Source organism: Lontra canadensis, unplaced genomic scaffold (assembly GCF_010015895.1).
Source record: "Lontra canadensis isolate GAN:19392208 unplaced genomic scaffold, GSC_riverotter_1.0 scaffold126, whole genome shotgun sequence".
Classification (NCBI taxonomy): Eukaryota; Metazoa; Chordata; class Mammalia; order Carnivora; family Mustelidae; genus Lontra; species Lontra canadensis.
In genome coordinates, this window is record NW_022631120.1 from 357,630 (window position 1) to 382,390 (window position 24,761).

The 24,761-nt window shown below is 53.1% G+C and overlaps 2 protein-coding genes across 4 annotated transcripts; both read right to left on the minus strand.

The window, feature by feature from the left end:
* Nucleotides 1–8,672: 8,672 nt before the first annotated feature.
* Nucleotides 8,673–17,858, minus strand: B4GALT7 (beta-1,4-galactosyltransferase 7). 3 transcript variants are annotated; one of them, XM_032842276.1, is made up of 6 exons: nt 17,719–17,858; nt 14,004–14,366; nt 10,818–11,043; nt 9,628–9,711; nt 9,258–9,362; nt 8,673–8,852 (listed from the first exon to the last, which is right to left on the minus strand). In XM_032842276.1, the coding sequence occupies exons 1-6, from the start codon at nt 17,766–17,768 to the stop codon at nt 8,697–8,699; spliced, it is 984 nt and encodes a 327-aa protein (XP_032698167.1). In that variant the 5' UTR covers nt 17,769–17,858; the 3' UTR covers nt 8,673–8,696. The 3 variants fall into 3 exon arrangements, with proteins under 3 accessions (XP_032698167.1, XP_032698171.1, XP_032698170.1); XM_032842280.1 differs by lacking the exon at nt 17,719–17,858 and adding an exon at nt 17,602–17,708; XM_032842279.1 differs by lacking the exon at nt 17,719–17,858 and adding an exon at nt 17,564–17,583.
* A 3,068-nt stretch (nt 17,859–20,926) lies between these two features.
* On the minus strand, nt 20,927–24,440 carry TMED9 (transmembrane p24 trafficking protein 9). The gene is made up of 5 exons (XM_032842281.1): nt 24,226–24,440; nt 23,972–24,072; nt 23,089–23,214; nt 22,629–22,775; nt 20,927–21,795 (listed from the first exon to the last, which is right to left on the minus strand). Exons 1-5 carry the CDS (start codon nt 24,407–24,409, stop codon nt 21,646–21,648), a joined length of 708 nt encoding a protein of 235 aa, XP_032698172.1. The 5' UTR covers nt 24,410–24,440; the 3' UTR covers nt 20,927–21,645.
* Nucleotides 24,441–24,761: the final 321 nt, after the last annotated feature.

Here is a 24,761-nt window from a genome sequence, read left to right on the forward strand (position 1 = left end):
TAAATAAAATCTTTAAAAAAATCTTTTTAAAATTTTCATTGTTATAGTCATATTCTATCCCTTCATTGTATTTAATCTTATTTTTTGTATACATATAGGTTTCTCTTTCTTTAAAATTTTAGGATACAGTTTCTTCTAACAGATCAAAATATACCCTAAATCCAGTTCATGGCTTTGTTCTACTCTCCAGCCTGATTGCATTCTCACCTCTTTTAAATTTCTTTTTCAACTAACTTATCAAGTCCTTTTTTAGAATCTTTTAAAATTTTCATCTTTATATTCATATTCCATCCTTTCATCATGTTTACCCTTATTTTTGTATATATAGAAGTTTTCTTTCTTAAAAATTTTGCGAGTTAGTTTCTTCTAGCAGACCAAAATAACCCAAAATCAAGTGTGTGGCTCTGTTCTATTCTATATATATATAGTTTTTCTTTGCTCCCCCCACTCTTCTCCCCCTGGTTGCATGTCTCTTCTGATTTGGTTAGTGTATGTTTTTCTGGGGTTGTTACTACCCTATTAAATTTTGATCTCTCATTCATCTATTCTTATCTGGATAAAATGACACAGCAGAAAAACTCACCACAAAACAAAAACAAAAACAAGAAACAAAAAACAAGAGGCAGTGCCGATGCCTAGGGACCTAATCAATACGGACATTAGTATTATGTGAGAGATAGAGTTCAGAATGATGATTATCAAGGTGCTAGCTGGGCTTGAAAAAACCATGGAAGTTACTAGAGAATCCCTTCCTGGAGAAATGAAAGCTGTTTCTGGAAAAATAAAAGAACTAAAATCTAACCAAGTTGAAATTTAAAAAGCTATTAATGAGGTACAATAAAAAAATGGAGGCTCTTACTGCTAGGACAGATGAGGCAGAAGAGAGAATTAGTGATATAGAAGACCAGGTGATGGAGAATAAAGAAGCCGAGAAAATGAGAGACAAACAACTACTGGACCATGAGGGGAGAATTTGAGAGATAAGTGATACCATAAGATGAAACAATATTAGAATAATTGGGATCCCAGAAGAAGAGGAAAGAGAGGGGCAGAAGGTATATTGGAGCAAATTATAGCAGAGAATTTCCTTAATTTGGCAAAGGGAACAAACATCAAAATCCAGGAGGCACAGAAAACCCCCCTCAAAAATCAATAAAAGTAAGTCCACATCCCATCATCTAATAGTAAAACCTACAATTCTCAGTGACAAAGACAAAATCCTGAAAGCAGCTCAGGACAAGAGGTCTGTAACATACAACAGTAGAAATATTAGATTGGAAGCAGAGCTATCCACAGAGACCAGGCAGGCCAGAAAGGACTGGCATGATATATTCAGAGCACTAACTAGAAAAACATGCAGCCAAGAATACTATATCCAGCTAGGCTGTCCCAGAAAATAGAAGGAGAGATTAAAAAGCTTCCAGGACTTGGGGTGCCAGGGTGGCTCAGTCATTAAGCATCTGCCTTCAGCTCAGGTCATGATCCCAGGGTCCTGGGATTGAGCACCACATCGGGCTCTCTGCTCGGCAGAGAGCCTGCTTCTCCCTCTCCCTCTGCTTCCCTGTTTGTGTTCCCTCTCTCACTGTCCCTCTCTCTGTCAAATAAATAAATAAAATCTTAAAAAAAAAAAAAAAAAAAAGCTTCCAGGACAAACAAAAACTAAAAGAATCTGCAAACACCAAACCAGCCCTATAGGAAATATTGAAAGGGGTCCTCTAAGCAAAGAGAGAGCCTAAATGTAACAGACCAGAAAGGAACAGAGACAATATGCCGTAACAGTCACCTTACAAGCAATACAACGGTGCTAAATTCATATCTTTCAACAGTTACCCTGAATGTAAATGGGCTAAATGCCCCCAATCAAAAGACACAAAGTAACAGAGTGGATAAAAAAACAAGACCCATCTATATGCTGTCTGTAAGAAACTCATTTTAGACCCAAAGACACCTCCATTTAAAGTGAGGGGGTGGAAAACAATTTATTATGCTAATGGACATAAAAAGAAATCTGGGGTGGCAATCCTTATATCAGATCAATTAGATATTAAGCCAAAGACTATAATAAGAGATGAGGAAGGACACTATATCCTACTTTAAGGGTCTGTCCAACACGAAGATCTAACAATTTTAAATATCTATGCCCCTAACATTGGAGCAGCCAATTATATAAATTAATTAATAAAAAAATCAAAGAAACACATCAACAATAATACAATAATAATAAAGGACTTTAAACCCCCCTCACTGAAATGGACAGATCATCTAAGCAAAAGATCAACAAGGAAATAAAGGCTTTAAATGACACACTGGACCAGATGGACATCACAGATATATTTAGAACATTCCATCCCAAAGCAACAGAACACGCATTCTTCTCTAGTGCACATGGAACATTCTCCAGAATAGATCACATCCTGGGTCACAAATAGGGTCTCAACTGGTACCAGAAGATTGGGATCATTCCCTGCATATTTTCAGACCACAATGCTCTGAAACTAGAACACAACCACAAGAGAAAAGTAGGAAAGAACTCAAATACATTTCTATACACCAACAGCAACACAGAAGAAAGAGAAATTAAAGGAGTCAACCCAGTTGCACCCAAAACCATAAGATACCTAGGAGTAAACCTAACCAAAGAGGCAAAGAATCTGTACTCAGAAGACTATAATAAAGTACTCATGAAAGAAATTGAGGAAGACACAAAGAAATGGAAAAACGTCCCATGCTCATGGTTTGGAAGAACAAATATCGTAAAAATGTCTATGCTACCTATAGCAATCTACACATTTAATGCAATCCCTATCAAAATACCATCCTTGTTTCTCAAAGAAATGGAACAAATAATCCTAAAACTTATATGGAACCAGAAAAGACCCCAAATAGCCAGAGGAATGTTGAAAAAGAAAACCAAAGTTGGCAGCATCACAATTCCAGACTTCAAGCTCTATTACAAAGCTGTAATCATTAAGACAGTATGGTCCTGGCACAAAAACAGACACATCAGTGGAACAGAATAGTGAGCCCAGAAATGGGCCCTCAACAATATGGTCAACTAATCTTTGACAAAACAGAAAAGAATGTCCATTGGAAAAAAGACAGTCTCTTCAACAAGTGGTGTTGGGAAAATCGGACAGCTACATGCAGAAGAATGAAACTGGACCATTTCCTTACACCACACACAAAAATAGACTCAAAGTGGATGAAAGACCTCAGTGTGAGAAAGGAATCCATCAAAATCCTTGAGGAGAACACAGGCAGCAACCTCTTCGACCTCAGCCGCAGCAATTTCTTCCTAGAAACATCACCAAAGGCAAGGGAAACAAGGGCAAAAAGGAACTATTGGAACTCCATCAAGATCAAAAGCTTTTGGGGCGCCTGGGTGGCTCAGTGGGCTAAAGCCTCTGCCTTCGGCTGGGGTCGTGATCCCGGGGTCCTGGGATCGAGCCCCATGTCAGGCTCTCTGCTTGGTGGGGGGGCCTGCTTCCCCCTATCTCTCTGCTTGCCTCTATGCCTACTTGTGATCTTTCTGTCAAATTAATAAATCTAAAAAAAAATCAAAAGATTTGCACATCAAAGGAAATAGTCAACAAAACCAAAAGACAACCAACAGAATGGGAGAAGATATTCACAAATGACATATCAGATAAAGGGCTAGTATCCAAAATCTATAAAGAACTTCTCAAACTCAACACCCAAAGAACAAAAAATCTAATCAAGAAATGGGCAGAAGACATGAACTGATATTTCTGCAAAGAAGACATCCAAATGGCCAATAGACACATGAAAAAGTGCTCTACATTACTCGGCATCAGGTAAATACGAATCAAAACCACAATGAGATACCACCTCACACCAGTCAGAATGGCTAAAATGAACAAGTCAGGAAATGACAGATGTTGGAGAGGATGCAGAGACAGGGGAACCCTCCTACACTGTTGGTGGGAATGCAAGCTGGTGCAGCCACTCTGGAAAACAGTATGGAGGTTCCTCAAAAAGTTGAAAATAGAGCTACCCTATGACCCAGCAATCGTACTACTGGGTATTTACCCTAAACATAGAAATGTAGTGATCTGAAGGGGCATGTGCACCTGAATGTTTATAGCAGCAATGTCCACAATAGCCAAACTATGGAAAGAACCTAGATGTCCATCAACAGATGAATGGATAAAGAAGATATGGTACCTATATACAATGGAATACTATGCAGCCATCAAAACCCCCAAAGTCTTGCCATTTGCAATGATGTAGAGGGTATTATGCTAAGTGAAATAAGTTGATCACAGAAAGACAATTATATGATCTTCCTGATATGAGGAATTTGAGAGGCAGGGTGGGGATCGTGGGGGGAAGAGAGGAGAAAAAAATAAAACAAAGAGGGACCGGGGAGGGAGACAAACCATAACGGACTCTTAATCTCAGGAAACAAATTGAGCATTGCTGGGGGGGGGGGGGGGGAGGGATAGGGTGGCTGGATGATGGACACTGGGGAGGGTATGTGCTATGGATAGTGCTGTGAATTGTGTAAGACTGATGATTTCCAGACCTGTACTCCTGGGGCAAATAATACATTATATGTTAATTTAAAAAAAGAACAGCTACAAAAAACACAGAGCTGACATCATACTTAATATTGAGAAACAAAGCTTTTCCTCTACGATCAAGAACAAAACAAGGATTTCTGCCTTTGTCACTTCTATTCAACACTGTAGTGGAGTTTCTAGCCAGGCAATTAGGCAATAAAAAGAAATTAAAGGCATCCTTATTGAAAAGAAAGGAAAACTATTTCTATTTATGTTACATAATTACGTATATAAAAAATCTTAATGGATACACACACAAATTATTCAAGCTAAAAATGAGGGGTGCCTGTGTGGCTCAGTCAGTTGAGCGTCTAACTCTTGGTTTTGGCTCAGGTCATGATCTCAGGGTCATGGGATCGAGCCCCGTGTCAGGCCCTGGGCTCAGCATGGAGTCTGCTTAAGATGGTCTCCCTCTCCATCTCTTTCTGTCCCTCCCCCTGCTTGTGCATTTCCTCTCTCTTAGATAAATACATAAATCTTTAAAAAAACAAACAAACCTCGTAAGCCCAGTTATAATGAAAAGGGGCTTATAGGGAACAACAAGAGACCCATTTCACCTTGATGGCTCTGAAGTGGTTTTCAGGACTGAGGACCAGAGACCAAATACTATAACCAAACATGCTCACATTGCTCTTATTGCTGAGGAAATGCTATGAGCCGGGAGCCAGGAACCATGGATGAAGACCAAATACGTGAGAAGAAATTGCTTTTGTTCCTCTGACAGACCAAATGTATATTTCTGACAAATCATAATATCCCAAACCCTTAACATACGAGTCATAGTTATTTTAAATTTCCTCTCTGTAATTCCAAGATCTGTGTCATAACTGAGTTTGGTTCTGATTCTTGCTCCTCTCTTCAGTCTGTTATTTTCCTTGCCTTTTAGCATGACTTGTAAATGCATGATTTATTGGGTCAAGGGACTGATAGAGACCTTTAACGTGAAGTTTGATGTTAGTCTGGATAGGAGTTGGACCAGTTTAATGGTTACTGTAGCTTTAGGTGCCAGTGGCTTTAAGTTCTCCTAATGTCCTTGTTAGTTTGGCCTCAGTATGGCTTCATTATTAGTCTTGTTCAGCCTAAGCTCTCCCTCCCCCAGACTCCATCTTCCATCCCCCTGGAACCACCCCTCCAAGGATCTTTCTAGAACACAGACTTAATCATATGTCTCTGCTCAGAAACTCTCCACTGCTCAAAACCCCTGTGCCCATGGAATAATGTAGATGTTGCTCAGTGTGGCCTTCCCAGGTCCTCAGGCGTCATCTTAGCCTTCCCTCTGCTGTCCACCTGCCCCGACTCCTACACTGCATCAGAGTACCAGGGACATCCCGAACTGCTTCCAGGTCCTACACCTTCACGCTGTCCCCAGTGTCTCTGCCTTGCCCTTGCTGATCCCTCTGGAACCCTTCCCATCATGACTGCAATGTGGCTCCACCATCAAGACCCTGCCTTTGTGGGGAGGCCTTTCCCAAGCCTCTGGTACATTCCTCAGGCACAGGGCCAAGCTGTGGAGCCTGCCGATGTCCCAGGGGACCTCTCCAGCAGGGAAAAATCCCCACCTTCCTCCAGGCAGAGGAGGTAAGGGGCAGACACTCTGGATCTCCCCTTCGCTCTGCTTTTGTCCCAGAAGTGGGGGGGGGCACCAGATGGCACTGACCAGCCCTCCCATCAGCCCCCTCCGGCTGGGGAGAGGAGAGGGAAGGTCTGGAAGGGAAGGAACATCTGTCTCTTGGCACCTGCTGTACGGGCCAGGGATGAGGGAATCTAGCTCTCAATCAGAGTCTTGGGATCCAAACCCTGAGCCCCACCGTGTATTGGCTCTCTGACCTTGGCAAGCTACTTACCTCTCTCTGTTTCATCCTCCTCCTCTATAGAACAGGTGAATAAATAGGACCTAGCTTAGGTAGAGAGAAGCTTCATGAGAGAAAGCAATGGCAAGAATTCTGTATGTGGGTAATACCCAATGAGGACTAGTTGCTATTCTAGCCACCCCGTTAGTCAAATGCCGCACCAGCTGCTGCTGAGTCCTGGGTCCACTTCCTGCCCTGGCCGGCAAGACAAGGAGGTCAGCTCCCTTCTGCAGAGCGGGCGACCAAGGTGCTGAGGAAGTGGCAGAGCTGTCTGCTTCCTCCCAGTGCCACCGCTCCGCCCTCTCCTCCTCTGCTGGAGTGGCTGGGGAGGGAGGCAGGCTGCACATTCTGGCTGCATCAGGCCTGGCCTGGGGTGCCTATCAGATCCTGGAAGGAGGTGGTGGCCGTGGGCATAAGGGGAAGGGGAGGGATCCTCCCAGGGCCAAGGCAGCTGGTCCTGCTTCATTCTACTCCCTCTATGAAGGTGGCAAGGAGAGAGCTCCCTAACCTTGTGGGTCTTGCTACATGCTGGGTGAGGACCAAGGTGGGGGCTCTGATGCCACACCCGTTCTCACCAACTCCAAAGAGACTGGTGTTCTGCCTCCATGTTCTGGAAGCCCAAGATGATGCAGCCAGGGATGTACAGAGACTGGCCCATGGGAAGCGCTTCACTCCCCTCTCCTGGGCCTCAAGTTGAGCAAGACCTCCACTCCTGCCCTGCCCCTACACTGTCATCTCCCTGTGCTTGCCCCTCACTATGCTGAGTGAAGCTGAATTGCTGGAAGAGGTCAATTTAGGATAACAGGGACCCTCTGTTAGACATCTGAATAGTTCCATTGTACTCAATTACACCATGCTCAGGTGATGCGGTGCACAACTCCAGCAACTGCATGGGGCCGCCCTGAGATCATCCTCAGTGCGGTAGGCTTTTTGGAGCACAGCTGTTGAATCTACCCTCCTGAACTCTGGGACTTCAATCTCTTCTTCTAGCATTTCAGGTGTCTTGTTTGTTAAACAAACCAAGCATCACTGGTCCAAGACTCCTCTGACTACTGGCCCAAATCTTTGGCAGTCAGATGCCTTGAAGAACCCCTCACCTCCCGCTCTCATTGGCCCCAGGCTTCCATGCGGAGAATTCCTCCAAGGTCACTCCCCAATTCCATGGTCTCCCTTGGCCCCCCTCCTTCGCCTCTCCTGGACATCATGTGATCATCGGTTATATGCCTCATGCTGTGGGAACGCTCCAGGATTCTCCTGCTTCTTGTCTTCTTTCTCCCACCTCAGAAACGTGCTCTTCCCACCCCCAAGCTCTATGACCAGGTCCTTGCCGGCACCTTCTGCCTACCCCGAGTCTGGGCCTGTGGATCTCTGTCTGTCCATCCCAGTGCGGTGGGATGAAGCCCCCTGACCCCCGAGTTGGAGCCCATCAGAGCCCAGGGGGACCAGACTACCCAGAAGGGCAGTGAAGCCTGGAGGGCTATGGGAGGTGGCAGGAACCTTGCCCTTCTTTTGGCTTCTCTCCCACCTGAGCTTCCCCTGGATTTGGGGTCCCCAGCCCTGTTCCAAACCCTTGCCAGCTTGTCACTAAGAAAGGTGCCATCTTTTGCCCCAGCCCCCTCTGCTTGGTCACAGGCAACAAATTGATGCTCTACGACATGTTTTGTTTGGCTCAGCATCCTTTTCTGAAGTTTCAATGAGTTGCTAGCGTTTAAAAAGTAATCGATTTCACTTAAGAATCCAGAATTCTAGTTTCTTTTGAAAAAATCAGAAGATCCAGCAACATGGGGCCTGCGTTCCTGCACGGTGACATGCAGCCAGAGCCGGCGTCCGCAGTGTCCTTCCGTGGGACCGGCACAGCGGTGTCTGCAGTTCTAACCCTCTGGATGGGCCCAGCCACCCACGTCCATGGCCCGGCTTCTGCACAAGGCGGTCCAGGGGGAAGGAACCAAAAGTCCTCATGGTCTGAGTGCCCGAGGGCAGGTGGAGCAGGGCAAGCAGGAAGGGGGTGGACGGTCCCAGGTGGGAGCTGCATCCAGCCGCTCTGTGTCACTGTTTATTGCTAGCAGCATCTCGGGCGCCCAAGGGTGTGTCCCGTCCCGGCTCCAGCCTGCCCCGGGGTAGCCAGGTGGCCTGCTCTCCGCTGCTTTGGGACCCTCCACGTCCTACTGGAGTTGGGCCCCGGGCCTGAGGCTTTGTCCTGAGCCTGAGGAGCTGTGTGGCCTGCGGGTACAGGGGGTACAGGCTTCCTTATTGTCCCGTCAGCTCAGCCAAACGTGCACCAGGGGGTGGCAGTCTTGTCACAGTCCAACAGGATATTGAGGACAGTGCAGGGGGCCCCGCCCACTGACAGGGCAGTGCGGGAATCCACGCGGTACTTCACGGTGCTCAGGCCGCCCTCGCGGTCCACCTTGAACTGCTCCTGGGAAGGGAAGGGGGAGCGGGCGTGTACTCAGGGCTTTGTGGTGGCCAGCGGTCCCCAGCAGTGCCCCACTAGTAAGCAGGAGAGCCGACGGACCCATATGGGTGTGTGCGGGGTGGTGGCACCCGTCACAGGTCTGCCTGGGATTCGGCACCTACAGCGGAGTCCTCGCTTGCTCCCCACCTGCCTGGACCCTGAGGTCTGGGCCGGCCCATGGTGCCCAGGTGCCCATGGCAGCTACCAGGGCGGGGCAGACTGCTTGAGTAGAGTGCTCAGGGGCTGTGCTGGGCCACACAGTGGAGGACAGGGTCATCTGGGCCAGAGAGCGTGGTGGTAAGGCTTGGCCCCGTTGCCCACCCTCCACATCACCACCTGTGCATCCCCAATCAGGGAACCAGTCAGCACCTGTTTTTGAGCAGCGATGCGCTTCTGGTCCCTCTTCCGCCAGGCTGGGTCATGCAGGTGGCGAAAAGTCTTGTACCCAGTTGTGATTCCCGAGGGGCGGAAAAGCTAAGAAGGCCAAAGGAAGTTGGGTCAGGCCACCTCTCAGAGCTCTGGCCCTTACCACTACTTTCCCAGGGTCCCAGTGCCTGCCAAGGGCCACAGGCAGGGGCCTGCACTGCTGTTCGGCAGAAGGGGGTGGGTGCTCATCAGGGGCAGGGCAGGGTGGCCATCTCCAAGCCCCAGGAACCTCATCTGAGGTCAGAGAAGGGAACCAGGGCAGCCACAATGACTGAGGAGGTTGGAAGCCTTTCGGGGAGGTGGGGGGTGTTACCTGCAGCCCGGCCCCTTTGATGCGCCGGTAGAACTCGTCATCTTCACGGCCCCAGCCCCAGAAGCGGTTGGACATCCCGTTGCACTGACACAGAAACAGGCAACATCACTTGCCCCATCCTCCCAGGGGCATTCCCCGGTATCCTATCAAGTGGAAGTCGGCCAAGGCCCCCTGCTCCTCCTCGTCCTCTGGAGATTCGAATGGACACCCAGTTCCCACAGCCGCTGAGGTATGGGGGGGCAGGCACTGCAGCCCAGTCCCTTTGCCTGTTCTAATGGGGCCTTGAACTTGTGTGAGATGCCTGGTTTCTCAGAAAGGTCTGACGGGCGGGAGGGAGGGCACCTCTCTGGGGAGCTGGTGATAGGCAGAAGTGCCAGCTCCTGCTTGACTTCTGCCTGCCCCATGCCCCCGTTTCTCCTAGGGAGGCTCTGCCCTGGTCTCTTCCCAGGGGAGAGGGACAGCTGGGCTCTGGCAGCACCTCTGCCGCCACCTGGCCTGGGGCTTCATCTACACAGAGCTGGCCTCAGCCACACCCTAAAAAGATGGGGGTCTGAGCCACTTGGTCCTTCCCACCCTACCCCTCACCACCCTTGCCCCCTGCCCACCTCCACCTCCAGCCACAGCCCCTGACTCGGGCCAGGCCCCTGACTTAAGTCAGGCCAATCAGGAGGCAGCACGGTGCAGTTCTGAAACTCCTGTCTGGGCTGTTGGGGAAGGCACTCCAGCTTCTCCTGACCCCGGGCCTAGGTGGACCAGGGCAGGGGGCACAGCTACGACAACCACCTCGCACCTCCAGTGTCTGAAAATCAATCCACTCTGCGGACAAAGCCGAGCTGAGAGATGGCAGGGGAAATGGTGTCCCGGGGACCCTGTCTGAGAGGCCGGGCCAGCTGCCCTGGAAGCCAGACCCTCCCCGGGTCCCACCCAGCCGGGTCCACTTTCCCAGCCAAGGAACCCTGAGTCTTCTGAAGCCAGCCGGTCCAGCGGTTCCTGCTGCCGCAGCCGCATCCTCCCTAACTGACACACTGGGTTCCATTCCTGGCCCACGTCGCTGGCCGCTCCCGCGCTCCCAGGACGGGCCCGGGGCTGGACACCTCCATCTGCTGGGCCCCCGGAACTGCTGCACCCCCAGTGGCGCCCCCATGCAGGCAAGCACTCCCTGGCCCTGGGCCGCACAGGCCGGGCCTCACCAGCTGGTAGTGCTGCTTGGAGAGCAGCAGGATGCCACCCACGTAGGTCTTGTAGTGGTAGAGCGGGTGGAGCTCCGGGGAGGCCACGTGGAAGGGGCCGGCCTCAGGGAAGCCATAGTCTAGCTCCTCGTTGAGGGGCAGCAGGTCCACGTCGTGCATGGCGATATAGTCCGTGCTGTTGCTGCTCTCCAGGAAGCCCACGTTAATGAGGGCTGCGCGGTTGAACCTGCACAGGGAGGCAGCAAGCTGGCTGAGCTGGGGGGTGGGCAGGTGGGCTTGCTCTCCACCGTGAGCGGGAGCCTGTCCTCCACAGCACGAGCCCGGGCCACCCTCCTGCCCGACGCTGTCTTCCCAGGGTGGGGGGGGCTGCCTGACTACACGCCTGACCCCAGCTCAGCTCACACATGCCTAGCGAGCCCCCACCCTGCGCCAGAAAGCAGCAGGATCCCTGCAGTACCCATGTGGAGAAGTCAAAGCACTGCTATCAGGGAAAGGACATGCTGATAAGAGGAGAGAAAAGTAAGTAATTGTGTATCTAGCCAGACCCTGGCAGGCTCAATGGAGGAAGATAGAGCAGGGCGAGGAGTGGGGAGGCCACTGGGGGGCAAGTCAGTGTTCTTCCAGACGGGAGGGGGGCAGGGGGAGCCATGGTAATGGGGTGGCAGGCGAAGGGCTGAGGGAATGAGCTGGAAGGAAGCAGAGAGGAAAGCCACTGCCAAGGCCTGAGGCAGGAGCAGAGGCAGGCCGTGCTGTGACTTCGGGTGTAACAGGATGGCTGTGGCTGGGGTGTGGGGAAGAGACGGGAGGGTCGGGGGGAGCGGGAGTCAGGCTGGGAGGCTCCTACACTCATTCCGGCAGGACACAGCAGTGATTTAGCTCAGGGGGGAGGTGAGAAGTGGGCAGATTCTAGATGTATTCTGAGGGACAGAATGCACCGCGTGAGGGAAAGAGAAGAGCTAAGCACTCTGAGGCTTTCTGGCCGGAGCCACCGGAAGCGAGAAGCAGCCGGCTCCTGAGCTGGGGAGGGGTCGGGTGGGGAATCAGAAATGCGGTTTTGATCACACGAAGCTTGGGATGCCCGAGACGCCAAGAAGGAGAGGGATGCGGGCGGCTGCGCGTGCGGGTCTGGAGGTCAGGAGAGCTCCTGGGCTGGAACAGACTCAGGGGGTCAGCAGGGTCTGGACGGCGGCGGGGTTTAATGCTGAGACCGGATGACATCCCCAGGGAGTGGCTGTAGGCAGGAAAAAGGACACGGAGGCACTGAGCCCAAGAGCACCAAGGTCGCGAGGTCAGGAGGGTGAGGCAGAACCAGTGAAGGACACAGCTGGGTGGGGGCAGGCAGTAAGGAAGGAGGAGAAGCAGAGGGCTTCAAAAGCCAAACAGAGGTGTTTTAAGGGCGCCTGGGTGGCTCAGTGGGTTAGGCCGCTGCCTTCGGCTCAGGTCATGATCCCAGGGTCCTGGGATCGAGTCCCGCATTGGGCTCTCTGCTCAGCAGGGAGCCTGCTTCCCTTCCTCTCTCTGCCTGCCTCTCTGCCTACTTGTGATCTCTCTCTGTCAAATAAATAAATAAAAAAATCTTAAAAAAAAAAAAAAAAGCCAAACAGAGGTGTTTTAAGAAGGAAGTAGTAACCCAGTTGGCCAATGCGGGCTAAGAACAGGGCCTCGGGTCACCGCCACAGGCTCACTGCTGGTATCAGGGAGAGCTGCCTCCCTGTCACAGATGTGGGGGTAAATGTTGGGAGGAGAGCAGGTTCCAAAGAGCGAGATGGGAGAGAGGGGAGCAGAGAAATATGAGTGATGGGAGGTCACAGGGTCTTGTCTTCTTTTTTCAGATGGGAGCTATTTCAGTGTGTGCTGATGCAAATGCTCCTAGAGGGAGGAATTCATGCAGGAGAGAGAGGAGCTACGTCCGTCCAGGGCCCGAGTGGCAGAGCTGGCCCTGGAGGGGCTGGGACGGGGTATCCCCAGCACGCCCACACAGAAGCTGGTGGGCACTTGGGCACACCCTCTTCCAGCATCTTCTCAAACAGCTCTGTGTTCTCAAACGGGAAGCCAAGTCATCGGCTGAAGCTGAGGAGCAGGGAGGAGCACAGAAAGGGTGCAAAGCTGCGTCAGACAGTGGCGCGGCAGCACGCCAGAGGAGCACAAGGCTTCTAGGCAGGCCTTCCATTGCCAGGAAGATGAGCGGAGCGCCCTCTCCAGCCACATCCAGCTGCCCAGGTGCGGGAGAGGCATCGTCAGTGGTGGTGGGTCAGGGAGCCAAGAAGTAGGCGAGGGACTGCTGCTAACGATGGACCCTGGATTCCAAGCCAGGGTTAGGAGGAGACCGTGAGGACAAAAGTGTGGGCTGTGAAAACTGGGGGGAACTGAGCCTAAAGGGCCTGGTGGGTCCCCTGAGCCTTTGGACCCGGCTCCCAGCGGATGGAAGCGCAGGGAGAGGAGGTAGAAGAGACGTGTGGACTGGCTCACGGAGGCGAGCAGTGCGTGGTAAAGGGTGAGGATCTCAGGGTAACACCTGACGGTGAGCAGCTTCGAAGCTGTGGTGTTTACCCTCCCTTCCCTGAATACCCACAGCCAGTTTACTAGAAAGCTCTGCGTGGGCTTCCTCCTCAACCCATCTCCCGGGACATCCGCTTCCCCAGAGCCCAGACACCCTCACCTCCCAGCACCCAGCACCTTTCTCCTGTCCAGGTAAAAGCTATTCCTCATACAGCAGCCGTGGCCATCTTTTCAAAATGGATACTGGGGCGCCTGGGGGGGCTCAGGCAGCTAAGTGTCTGACTCTTGGTTTTGGCTCAGGGCGTGATCTCAGAGTGGTGAGATCGAGCACCGTGACCGGCTTGGTGCCCAGCATGGAGTCTGCTTGAGATTCTTTCCCTCTGCCCCTCCCACCTGCTTGTTCTTTCTCCCTCTCAAATAAATAAATCTTAAACAAACAGAAAACGGCTATTAGATCAGGACACTCTTTGACCCCAAATCTGCCTCTCAAATTCCCAGCACACCCCCGAGAAGGGACCACTGCTCCCCCACTTCCTTCCACTGCCCCGGTGTTGGGGGAGGGGAGGGTGCTTTCACAGGCCAGAGGCCCCCCTGGCATGGGACTCCCGTGGGGAAGGGAGGTGCCCGAGGGGCCGAGGCAGGGTGAGGGCCTGGAGAGGGGCTGCTGCTTCAGGAGACCATTCCTACCTGAAGTGGTCCACCTGGTTGAGCACATAGATATGGTGCTGGATCTTTTTCCGGCTCAGGAAGCGATGCATGTGGGGCACAAAGACCAGGAGCTCCTCAAAGCGCTCGCGGAAGGGCACCAGCACGGCCAGGCGGTGGGGGCCCCAGGAGGCGTCTTCTTCCCAGTGTTCAGGTGGTGGCTCGGGGGGGCAGGAGCGGGGTGGGCCCGGGGTCTCCTGCCCTTGTCCCCTGGCTGCCCGGGCTACGTCCCCGGAGCAGCTGAGCTGCAGCCAGAGCAGGGAGAGGAAGCCCAGTAAGAGACAGGCGACAAAGAGGTGGAAGACGGAGCACTTCCGAGGGAGGCCGCCGGGGAGCAACCTGGACCTGGGACAAGAGCACAGACAAGGTTAGGAGTGCCGGTGGCGCCAGGGGTTGGACCCTCTGACAGGCCCCTCCTCTGGCTTCCCCACAAGTCGGGCACACAGGACCGGTCTGCCCCAAGCACCTGGGAATTAGTGCAGAAGCCCCCCGAATGCTTTGGTTTGTGCTGCTACCTCGCGTCAGAATCCTGCTCGCTGCTCTGGGCCCAGCCTCTGTCACCCTGCCTCCAGAAAGCCCTCCGACCCCAGGGCAGGGCTTCCCCAGCTCTTTCATACCCCCTTACTTTCTGTGAGTGAGTCCAGGTCAGATCAAGAGCTGCTGCTGGATGGGGATGAGACTCCTTGTCCCTTGTACCCTCCCCTCCCCAGGACATACAGCCCGAGGTCCAGACAGGAGCACGGCCTTAGAGATCCCACCCATTGCCTTTCAAACCCCGCTCCCCTGTTGGTTCAACCCCAGCTGAAACCTTGACTTCATCCTGCTTCTCACACCAGAAAGGCCCCCAAGGCAGGGGCCGGTGCCAGCATCGGTCACAGGGAAGAGCCCTAAGTTGATTCTGGGAAGACTGGATCTGCCCCCAGAACACAAGGCCCAAACAGACAATGGCAGTTCACTGAACAGGTCTCAAAGCTTCAGTCTAAGGGGTAGCCTATGTCACAAGAAATGGGAGATGGAAGAGGGAGAGGAAGATGCCGGCAGGGGAGGAAGATGGAACCCAAGCTGGGTTTAGAAGCTGCCAGCGCCACTGAACGGCCTGGACACTGAGGAGTGCTGGGATCTTTCTTGCTGAGCCTGGGAAGGAGCTGGGCAATCTAAGAAAAGTAGAGTTTCCTCGATCTACTGCCCCTGCAACCACCTGCAAAACACCCAGTTTTATAGCCTTAAAGAGTCACCAGTTAGCTGGCAGGCGGCACAGACTGGACCCGAGTTGCTCCCTACTACCCCCGCAGGGCACATGCTGGGTAACCCAGAGCTTCGCCACTCACCACATTCCTTCCTGCTCCAGCGCTCACACAGCCTGCCGGGCCCTTCCTTACTTTATTCGCCTGGAAGCCCCCTGCTCATCCTCCAGGGCCAACCTCCACTGTCACAGCCAGCACGGTCCCTCCCCTTCAACTCTAATGCCAGGGCCTGCAGGGCCCACCCCTCAGTGTGCGCTCAAGCTGATCTACGAGCTCCCTCCATGGCCTCTGGGCCTTCCCTCCTCGAGGCACTGAGAGGTCTGGAATCATTGGTGTCCCGTTCGCCGTCTTCCCCGCAGGTCATCAGTTCCTGCCAGCGGCCCCAGTTTAGGCAGCAGAGGGCTTGCTAGGTGAGTCACAGGAAAGGTTCAAGCAGTCGCAGCATGCTTTAAGTCACACACCAGAGCCAAACTATCCATAAAGCACAACCGCCAACCTGGAAGCCAGCAGCCCTAGCCAGGTCCCACACATGGCAGAGAGGTGGCCAGGTAGGACACTCTGCCTGGGCTTCTGACTTACCCCCCACTGTCCTGTAGTAGGACTCTCCTCCGCTGCGGAGCAGCGAAGCCCAATCCTGCCAGTGGCTTGGGAAGGCCGGAACCTCTACTGATTCTCTCTCGCCCTTGGGGCTCTTTCTGGGGGTGGGATGGAGACCGGGGATGCAAACATGAGGAAACATCCCACCTTTGGGAAAAGAAGCAGTGACCATTATCCAGGGGTGTGGCATGGATTGGGCACTCTGTGCAATTTCACAGGCTGTTCCTTCAGTCCAGCTTCCCTTTCAGGACCACGTTCTCTTAGGCAAGCTTATCCTTTGGGCTCTAAGATCCCAAATCAACTGAATTCAGAGCCAAATCTCCAATCATCAGGACAAGTGGACACTGAGGGCTCCTGGTGCCACCTGGTGGCGATCTCCAGGTCTGCAAGACCAGCGGCTCCCAGCCCTGGGGCACCCTGCTCTGAGGGGCACACCCTGCTCTGTCTCTATCAGTCTGTGCCCAAGGCTAGAAAAGGCAGATTCAAACCCAGGTAGGCTGGCTCCAGAGCCAGCACTCTCAACTGTTATACTAGCCTGCATCTGTTGCATGGACCTTTGTACCCCTGGGTCCAAAGCAGGCATTGACATCGGTAACTTTTTCTGGGAACACAGGTATGTTCCAAAGGTTTATGGAAAGGGATCAGGAAATGGAACTTCTCTTCCATTACCTTTCCTCTCTTTCCTTACACAAGGCTTAGTGATACAGGTTTGAATATCAGCTGCTCTGGTTACAGGACCGCCCAACTACAAAGGGAACCGTCAGACACCTCCTCTGTACCAGGTGCAGTGTCAAGAGCTTTACAGATGCCGTCTCAGACAGCTCTGCAGAGTAGATACTATGATCCCTGCTGCGGAGATGGCAAAGTTGAGGTTGGAAAGATGAAGGGATCTGTTTCGGGTCACATGGCTCAAGGCGGATTCCACTGTCCAGGCTTTCCTACTCTTATATCCCTGTCTTCCGACTTCAACACCACGTCAGAATACCCCCCAGGAAGAAGTTGTGTCCACTGTATTCCAGAATATTTGGCACCTGGCAAACTCAAGAGACACACAGGGAATGGGGTGTCATTCCCCATTCTGGTTCTGGGTGGGAAGAGTTTTGCGGGCACATCTTCAGAACGAAGTGTGGGTGTCCTCCCAAATCTAGACGGGTCTAGATGGCTCCCCTACCCCATTTTTTTTTTTTTTTTTAGTGGAAAACATCACTAGCTAAGGTCTGGACCCCGTACAGCTGCACCGGAAATGAACCAGCATTACGTGTGCCGAGTGCCTAGTACGTGCCAGGCAGGGCCCTGCCAGGCACCGCACACAGAGCTTCTGTCTGGTCGGAACAGCTTTTGGGCGGTCAGCAAAGGCTGGGGAAGCGTGAGGGAGGGTAGGGTCTGAGGCTACAGGGATGTGAGGCGGGAAGCGGGAGACCAGAGAAGAGGGAGAAAGACCCTCAGGGGCCAGGGGCAGACAGAAAGACAGCGATCCGAGGGGAGAGGTCCGTGGAGTCAGAGCCCCGCACGCAGACAGACGCCAGTGGAGAAACAGACACAAAGAGACCCACACCGAGGGACAGAGACCCGCCAAGAGAGGGACAGAAACTCACAAGGAGAAGTCATGGGAGAAATACAGACCCGCGGGGGGACGGAGACCTGCGGGGCGACGGAGACTGCGAGACACAGAGACCCACACGGAGAGAGGGCGACCCGTACCCAGAGAGAGACAGCGACCCACAAGGAGAACCACAGACCCTCGGGAAGCCCCGCAGACGGGGACGCGACGGCCTCGGGCTCCTAAATTCCGCGGGGCGGCCCGGAAAGGATCGGCACCCGGGAGGACGGGGCCCGGGCCGGCCGCCGCCGCTCACCTGCCGTCCTCCCAGGGCAGCTGCGCCGCTTTCCTCCGGGAGGGGAACATCGTGGGGGGAGGTGGCGGCGCATGGGACTCGAGTTCCCAGCTGGGCCGGCCCGGCCTCCCGGGGCTACGCGGCGCCTCCGCCTCCCGCCCCGCCCCGGCGCGTCCGCCCCGCCCCCCGGTCCGCCGGATCCGCCGCTCCTGCCGCGCCGTCGGCTCCGCCGAGCCGCCGCGTGAAAGGTTCCGCGTGCGAGGAACGGTCGAGCGCTCCGGCTACGGCGGTTCAACTGCCTTGCGGGGGAGCCGCTTGTTCTCCTGAGAAGCCGAGAACCCGGAGGGGGTTCAGGTCACTGGGCCGGTGCTGGATTGAGTTAGCCTCCAGACCTCCAAACCGGCGCTCTGGGATGATAATCCGCACCGCCGTCCTCTTCCCGGCCCCAGGTGGTGGGTGCAGGGTTCCTCCGCAAACAAGCCGGGGGGTGGGGGGCGGGGGCAAGGCCAGGCTCGCGGCTCTGCCTCGGGCTCAGCAGAGACCCCAAGCGCTAGCGAGGAGCGAAGCACTAGGGGGCAGGGCACCATCTCTTTGCATCTGTTTCCTACTTGCGTGTATGAGTAGCCCCTGACTGGCATGGCTGCTTGGGTTAAAAGAGAACGGGCAAACATACTTGGTAGGTGCTGGGCACCTACGCGATGTTAGTGACGGCCATTATGCAGGAAGGGGCATTTAGGTGGAGTTGAGGTGAGCACGGAAGGGGGAGTAATATGGAGTTCTTCTATCTGCCCTGGCACAGTGGGAACTTAACCTGGCTGGGCCAGCCTCCGATCTGGGAAAAGACAGCAGACCTGTGGGGCTTGATCTCCACACAAATGTGAAGTTCCCTAATAAACAGCTAATATCTACTGAGTGCTTAGTAGGTGCCAGGCACGGTTCTAAGTTCTTTGCTCCTGTTCTCTCATTCAGTCCTTTCAAGAAGTATACGTATGCGGGGCGCCTGGGTGGCTCAGTGGGTTAAAGCCTCTGCCTTCGACTCGGGTCGTGGTCTCGGGGTCCTGGGATCGAGCCCCGCATCGGGCTCTCTGCTCAGTGGGGAGCCTGCTTCCCCCTCTCTCTCTGCCTGCCTCTCATCTCTGTCTGTCAAATAAATAAATAAAATCTTAAAAAAAAAAAAAAAAGGAAGTATACGTATGCCCACTTGAAAAACTGGTACACAGAGAGGCAATTCAGGGTGTAAACCAAGGTACTTTGGTTGCACAGTTGCTGCTTCCAAAGGACTTTACTGTAGGTGAGGAATTTAATCACCACCACCACCACCTCCCAGTTTCTCCCTTAAGCCCAGCATACACCCACCAGTGACCTTACTGCTAAACTCTGCCTTGCACTTCACTCTAGAACAGAACGTTGGCAAATGCAGCCTGTGTTTGCTGATGACACAGGCAAGGCTGATCCCCTGCAGAGACCGTCCAGGTAAGGCCAGTGACTGAAACAGGGAGGTGGGACTGTGATCTGAAAGCACAAGCCCACCTCAAAGGGACAGTTGTGATTCAGTCCAGCTAATTGTCACACTGGAATGAAGCCCCACTAGTGTCAGATCTGATTTGTCTCAAGAAATCGTTTTCACATAAAAATCCCAATTAATTTCAGTGACACCCATAGTCGTGTTGATAATCAGTACCATATATGATGGATGAGAATGGCACATTTTTTGGTCTTTCAAAACCTCAGAACTCCAGTCTAATGATAAAACCAGCAGACAAATCCCAATTGAGGAAAATTCTATAAAAAAACCCTGAACTGTACTCCTAAAAACTGTCAAGGTAATAAAAAGCAAGGAAAGTCTGAGAAACGGTCACAGCCAAGAAGGGGCTAAATGTAATGTGGTGTCCTGGATGGGATCCTGGAACCAAAAAAAGGGGGGCACTGGGCAATGGCTAAGAAAATCTACATATGGTATGGACTTCAGTGAGAAATAATGTATTGATATTGTTTCATTAACAAATATACCATACTGATGCATGACAATAATGGGGGAACTATTATCACAATCTTTCTGTAATTCCAAAGCTGTTCTAAAAAAGGGTTTTGTTTTTAATGTCCAGGTGGCAATCTAAGGTCACATCACATCCTCCTGGCAGTTCAAGTAGTCTGCAAACTGGTCTCCCCACCGTCTTTTTCTCACATGCTTCTGGATTAACCTCCCTCAAATTTATCTCCATGGGGAACGCCCTGGGTGGCTCTATCGGTTAAGTGTCTACCTTCAGCTCAGTTCTTGTGTGATCGAGCCCACATCTGGCTCCCTGCTCAGCAGAGTCTGCTTGTCCCTCTCCCTGCCACTTTCCCTGCTTGTACTCTCTCTCAAAAGCTTTATCTCCACGGGGTTCTTCTTCTTTTTCTTCCTTTTTTTTTTTTGTTTTTTAAAGATTTTATTTATTTGACAGACAGAGATCACAAGTAGGCAGAGAGGCAGGCAGAGAGAGGGCGGGAAGCAGGCTCCCTGCTGAGCAGAGAGCCCGATGCAGGGCTCGATCCTAAGACCCTGAGATCATGACCTGAGCTGAACGCAGAGGCTTAACACACTGGGGTGCCCCTCCACGGGGTTCTTCTACTCAAAACTGTGTTGAACACTGGGTAACATACAAATGTCTTCCAACTCTAACCAACCTTAAACATCTTCCTCAAATTACCTTGACTCCAGTGGGAACCATGCCCATTGACCTCCATCCGCTAGTTTGTCCAACACCCCCAGCTTTACTTTGTATCAGAATCATTCCTCTTCTTCAAGGTCCTTACTGAAATCTCAAGCTTTTGGTTAAAACCAACAACATCCTCATCCCCACCAGCCCAGGGATTTCTGTCCTTCCCAAACCTACAGAACTTCTGTTCAGTGTACATTCCCTTCCTGAACGAGGTCCTTCCTCGCAGCACCATGACAGTGACTTCCACCTGCTCTGGAAAAGCAGGGAGGGCACTTTGTTACAAGGGAGGGGGCACAGAGGAAAATGGTGTAAATCTGAGCACCAAGCCCCCAAGTGTCTTGTTTTATGGTCTTGGGAAAACCCACCATCTATCGCCTACTGCAGGAAGTTGGAGAGAGGACAGAAGGACTAAAGTTCCCAGGTGGATTTTCACCTTGGAACATGAAGTGCTTTGCACAGTGGGACAAATGACATTCCCCAAGCCCCTCCGTGTTATGGCCACTGCAGTAACTACACTGGACAAGAAATCAATTTTTTTTTTTTTTTATTGGGAAACCAATGTAACAAACCTAGACTTATTGAAAATGAAATCAGTAACTAAGACTCTGCAGGCCCCATCCCCAACCAGCACCAAGGCCTCTGCTTGGCCTGACCCCAGTTCCTCAAGCTCCCAAAAAGGACAACCAATTTGAGAAGATGAGGTCAAGCTCCAGGTTACTCTCCCCACACTGCAACTCCCTCCACCCCCACCCTCCATTGACACAAACATCCTGGATCAGCAGTCTGGGCCCAAGGAGGGTACAGTGAGGTTCCCGGAGTGGTAGGAATCACAGCCACACCCCCACCTGCTCAAAAATCCCACGTTAGCAAAGGAAGACAGAAAAAAGACTGGCTTGCCCACCCGCTCCCCTCCCCCCAGCCACCCCAGACAACAGCCTCACATCCCTGATCAGTAACACTGTGATTCTGAGGTGCCAGTGGGGCTCCCAGTGGCTTTACCAGCCGCTGGCTGATTACTGCAAAGGGCTCAGAGCCCAGGGGAGGGGGCAGGCACTGCCCTACCATCTGCTCAGTATCAGCCAGCCAAACCACTGCCCTAAGCTTATGCCGGGGGGGTGCCTGTAGCCCCTCTCCCCTCCAGATAGCCAAGGCTCGGAACCAGTCCTCCTGCCAGAGAAAAATCAGTTCCAGGAGGCCCTTTCTCCCCCAGCCTGGGAGGAAGGATGGCCTGTGAGGCCAGGGATGGCTACACCAGCTTCTTCGCTTCAAAGAAGCTTTTGAGGTGCCGCATCTGCCAGACACCGATGGCTACGAGGATGAGGGTCTGCAGAATGGACCACCACAGCACCCGCTGGTTGGTGCTCTCACTTGTTTGCCGGAAGCGCTCCTCTCGCCACTGTGGGAGGAGAGAAGGGAAGAGGGGCTTAAGGTTGCTGGGCCCCACCTGGCACCATTGTAACTGGGAGGGGAACCCAGGGCCAGGCAGCTCCACTCAGCTTCCCGTCAAGTACCTGCAAAGACCTGAAGAGACCCCCCCCACCCCCGACCTGAGGACTGTGTTCTTCCTCCCCTGGTCCCCTCGTGGAGCCATGGGCAGAGGTAAAGTAGCTGCAGTATCACTCCATCAGAGAGAGCCGTCCTCTAGCACTCAGGAGTGGACATGCTCTCACCTCTCTGCCCAGGTCTCCCCAGCTGCTCCTTGAGGACTGTGGGCACAAGCTGCAAACTGGTGGCCCAGTGAGGACATCTGGCATGCACGTGTGTTTTGCAAATATTTAAAACCCGGGAAAAATCCATATAGCTTCTCTTGAAACCCAGGTCTAGAATATCTGCAAGGCTGCCCTCAGCTGACAATTAACTGAGGTCCCTGAGGCTTAAATACAGAACAGTCCTTATGGTCACAGAGCCATTCATGGTCCCATCCTGGCTCCCTGACACAACGGAGTTTGAAATAGCTGCTCCTGGAAGCACCTGCAGCCATGGAATTAACACCCAAAGTATCAGCATCGATCCCTCCTTTTGTCACTGTGCATGTATCACTGTGTCTCCTTGGTTACAAACAGGAGTTAGTGGTACCCACCCTGCCTTTTAGACTTGGCAGAGCAGCACAGACATGTGAATTCCTTGGGTTTCATTCTGAAACCCAAGTTTGACCTGCATGCAACTACTGGATGAGCCAAGGGAAGGCACCTGGGATGAAGCCCACACAGAAGGTCCTGCCCAACATACCCGTTGGTAGTTTTGCTCTTTCTGGATCTGCTCTACCTGCTCCACCAGCTGTCTCACTCGGAGCTGCAACTCACTCAGCTTGTCTTTGGCCGCAATTTCTGCATAGTCGTTGGCGTGTTCTCCTACCTGGATGTCCAGGTGAACTCTCTGGGGACAGACAAGGAAAAGAAGAAATGAGGCAGCCCTGCTCCATTGTCCTGCCAGGGATGAGCAGCTGGTCCTCCACAGTGTCTGGCCCTAGGCAGCTCTGGAAAAACAGGCAAGAATCAGCTTGGTGGAGCCTTGGACCAAGGCACACACAAGGAGTTCAGCAACCATGCCTGGATGTTCACTGGAAACCCAGAATTTTTAGGAAACACAAATCCGACATACTCATCTCATACCCAAAGCACCTCCAAGTCTCCAGGCGTGAGCTGGGTCTAGAACTTGAAAGCTACAAATCCCGCGTGATTCCACTCACCAACATGCCTCCAGCAAAAAGAGAGAACTTGGTGGAATTGGAGTGAAGACAGATCTGGTGTTCGCCAGGGGTATGGGAGGTGAAAGTGAACCTGCCTTCAGAGCCATACTGTCTGGCCAGGATGACCTGGAGAGAAAAGGCTTCAGTGAGTGTTACAGGCGGGATGGGGCTGGAAGGAAACAGAGCTTCACGCTCTGAGTGCCTGAAAGTTGGCAAACAGGGTCCTAAGCACCTCACAACACAAGGTCCAGAGAGCTGCTCTGCAGCAGTTGCCAAAAGCCTGAGAACTTTCTGGGGCAGGCGTGAAGGGTCTGAGACGGAGCTGACACGTGACTGCTCTTGGGAAGGGCTCTTTATTCGGAGCTCCTGCCATTTCCGCTCTTTTGGTCTGGTTCTTTGAAATGAAAGGTGACAACTAAAGATTTTTGTTTTTCTTTGGCTTTAATATCCTTACTTGTCGAAATTAAAAGCTGCTCACTCGGTTTGGGAAGCACCCCGTTCTGGGAAATCCTCAAGTCTAGATGTCACAGCATCACAGTGACCGGAATTCTCTGACGGCCAGCACCACAATTAATCCACCAACCACGCCTACCAGACAGGTGACTTTCCATCTCGCAGGCCAGGAAAACCGCGGCGGCTCGGGGCGGGGAAGGGGCTCGGCCGAGTCGGGCAGCAGTCGGGAAGGAGCTGAGAGGAGCCGCTAGCCAGCCCCGCAGCGGCCCAACTGTGGCCTCGAGCGCAAGTCCGGGATTTTCTCCCCAGCACCCAGCTATGCCCAGCAGTGGAGCGGCTGCGGCGAGCAGGAGGGGAAGAACCAGCACCTGCCGGGTCTGGCGGGGAAGGGCAGAGCGGAGGGCTCGGCGGGGCTCAGGGGCCGGCTCACCTTGTCCTCTGGGTCCTTCACCTCCACGAACATGCCAAGGCCGGGGGTGGCCGGCTGGTACTCCTCCCGCTGCTTGTCATACAGCTGCGTCCGGTAGTTTCCTGGAGGAAGTGCGGCGAACCCAGGTCAGAGGAGCGCGAGGTGGTGTGGAGTCGGGCCCCGCCAGGACGCGGCGAGATCCGCTGCTCCCGCGCCCCCCGCCCCCCCGCCCCAAGACCAAGGTCTTGTTCCAAACTCCCCCCTTCCACCCGCACCTATAACCATGGTCTCGTCCGGAATCTCCTCAATAAAGCACTTCTTTTCGGTCTCCCCGATGTGGAAGTAAAGCGCGCCTCCGCGGGCCGCAAAACACAGCAGCAACACGAAGGCCCGAATCACCATGCCCAGTCTCGCTCCCGTCCGGGGCCCGACGACCCTCACTCCCTGCTCCGCAGCCATCTTGCCCCACCTGCCGGCGCAAGCGCAGCCGGCGGCGCCACGTAGCCCTGCCGCCGCCGCCCCGGGGCCTGCCGGGACAGCGAGTTCGACCGGCTGAACTACAAGTCCCGAGATCCCCCGCGGCCACGGCGAGGCAGTATCTGATTGGAGAGTCGCTTCTGCGTGCAACCTAATTGCGCGCTCAGAATCGAAACCTCCTTTGCGTTGATCGCGGTGTCTCCGGCGGCTACTAGTGTTTATCAACTGTTTACAGGTGCTGCCAGTCACGCAGTTAGTGGTCGCAGAATGAATTATGGCCAGATATAGGATTGAAACCGAGGATCCCTGACTTGATATTTCTGCGTGCGACACT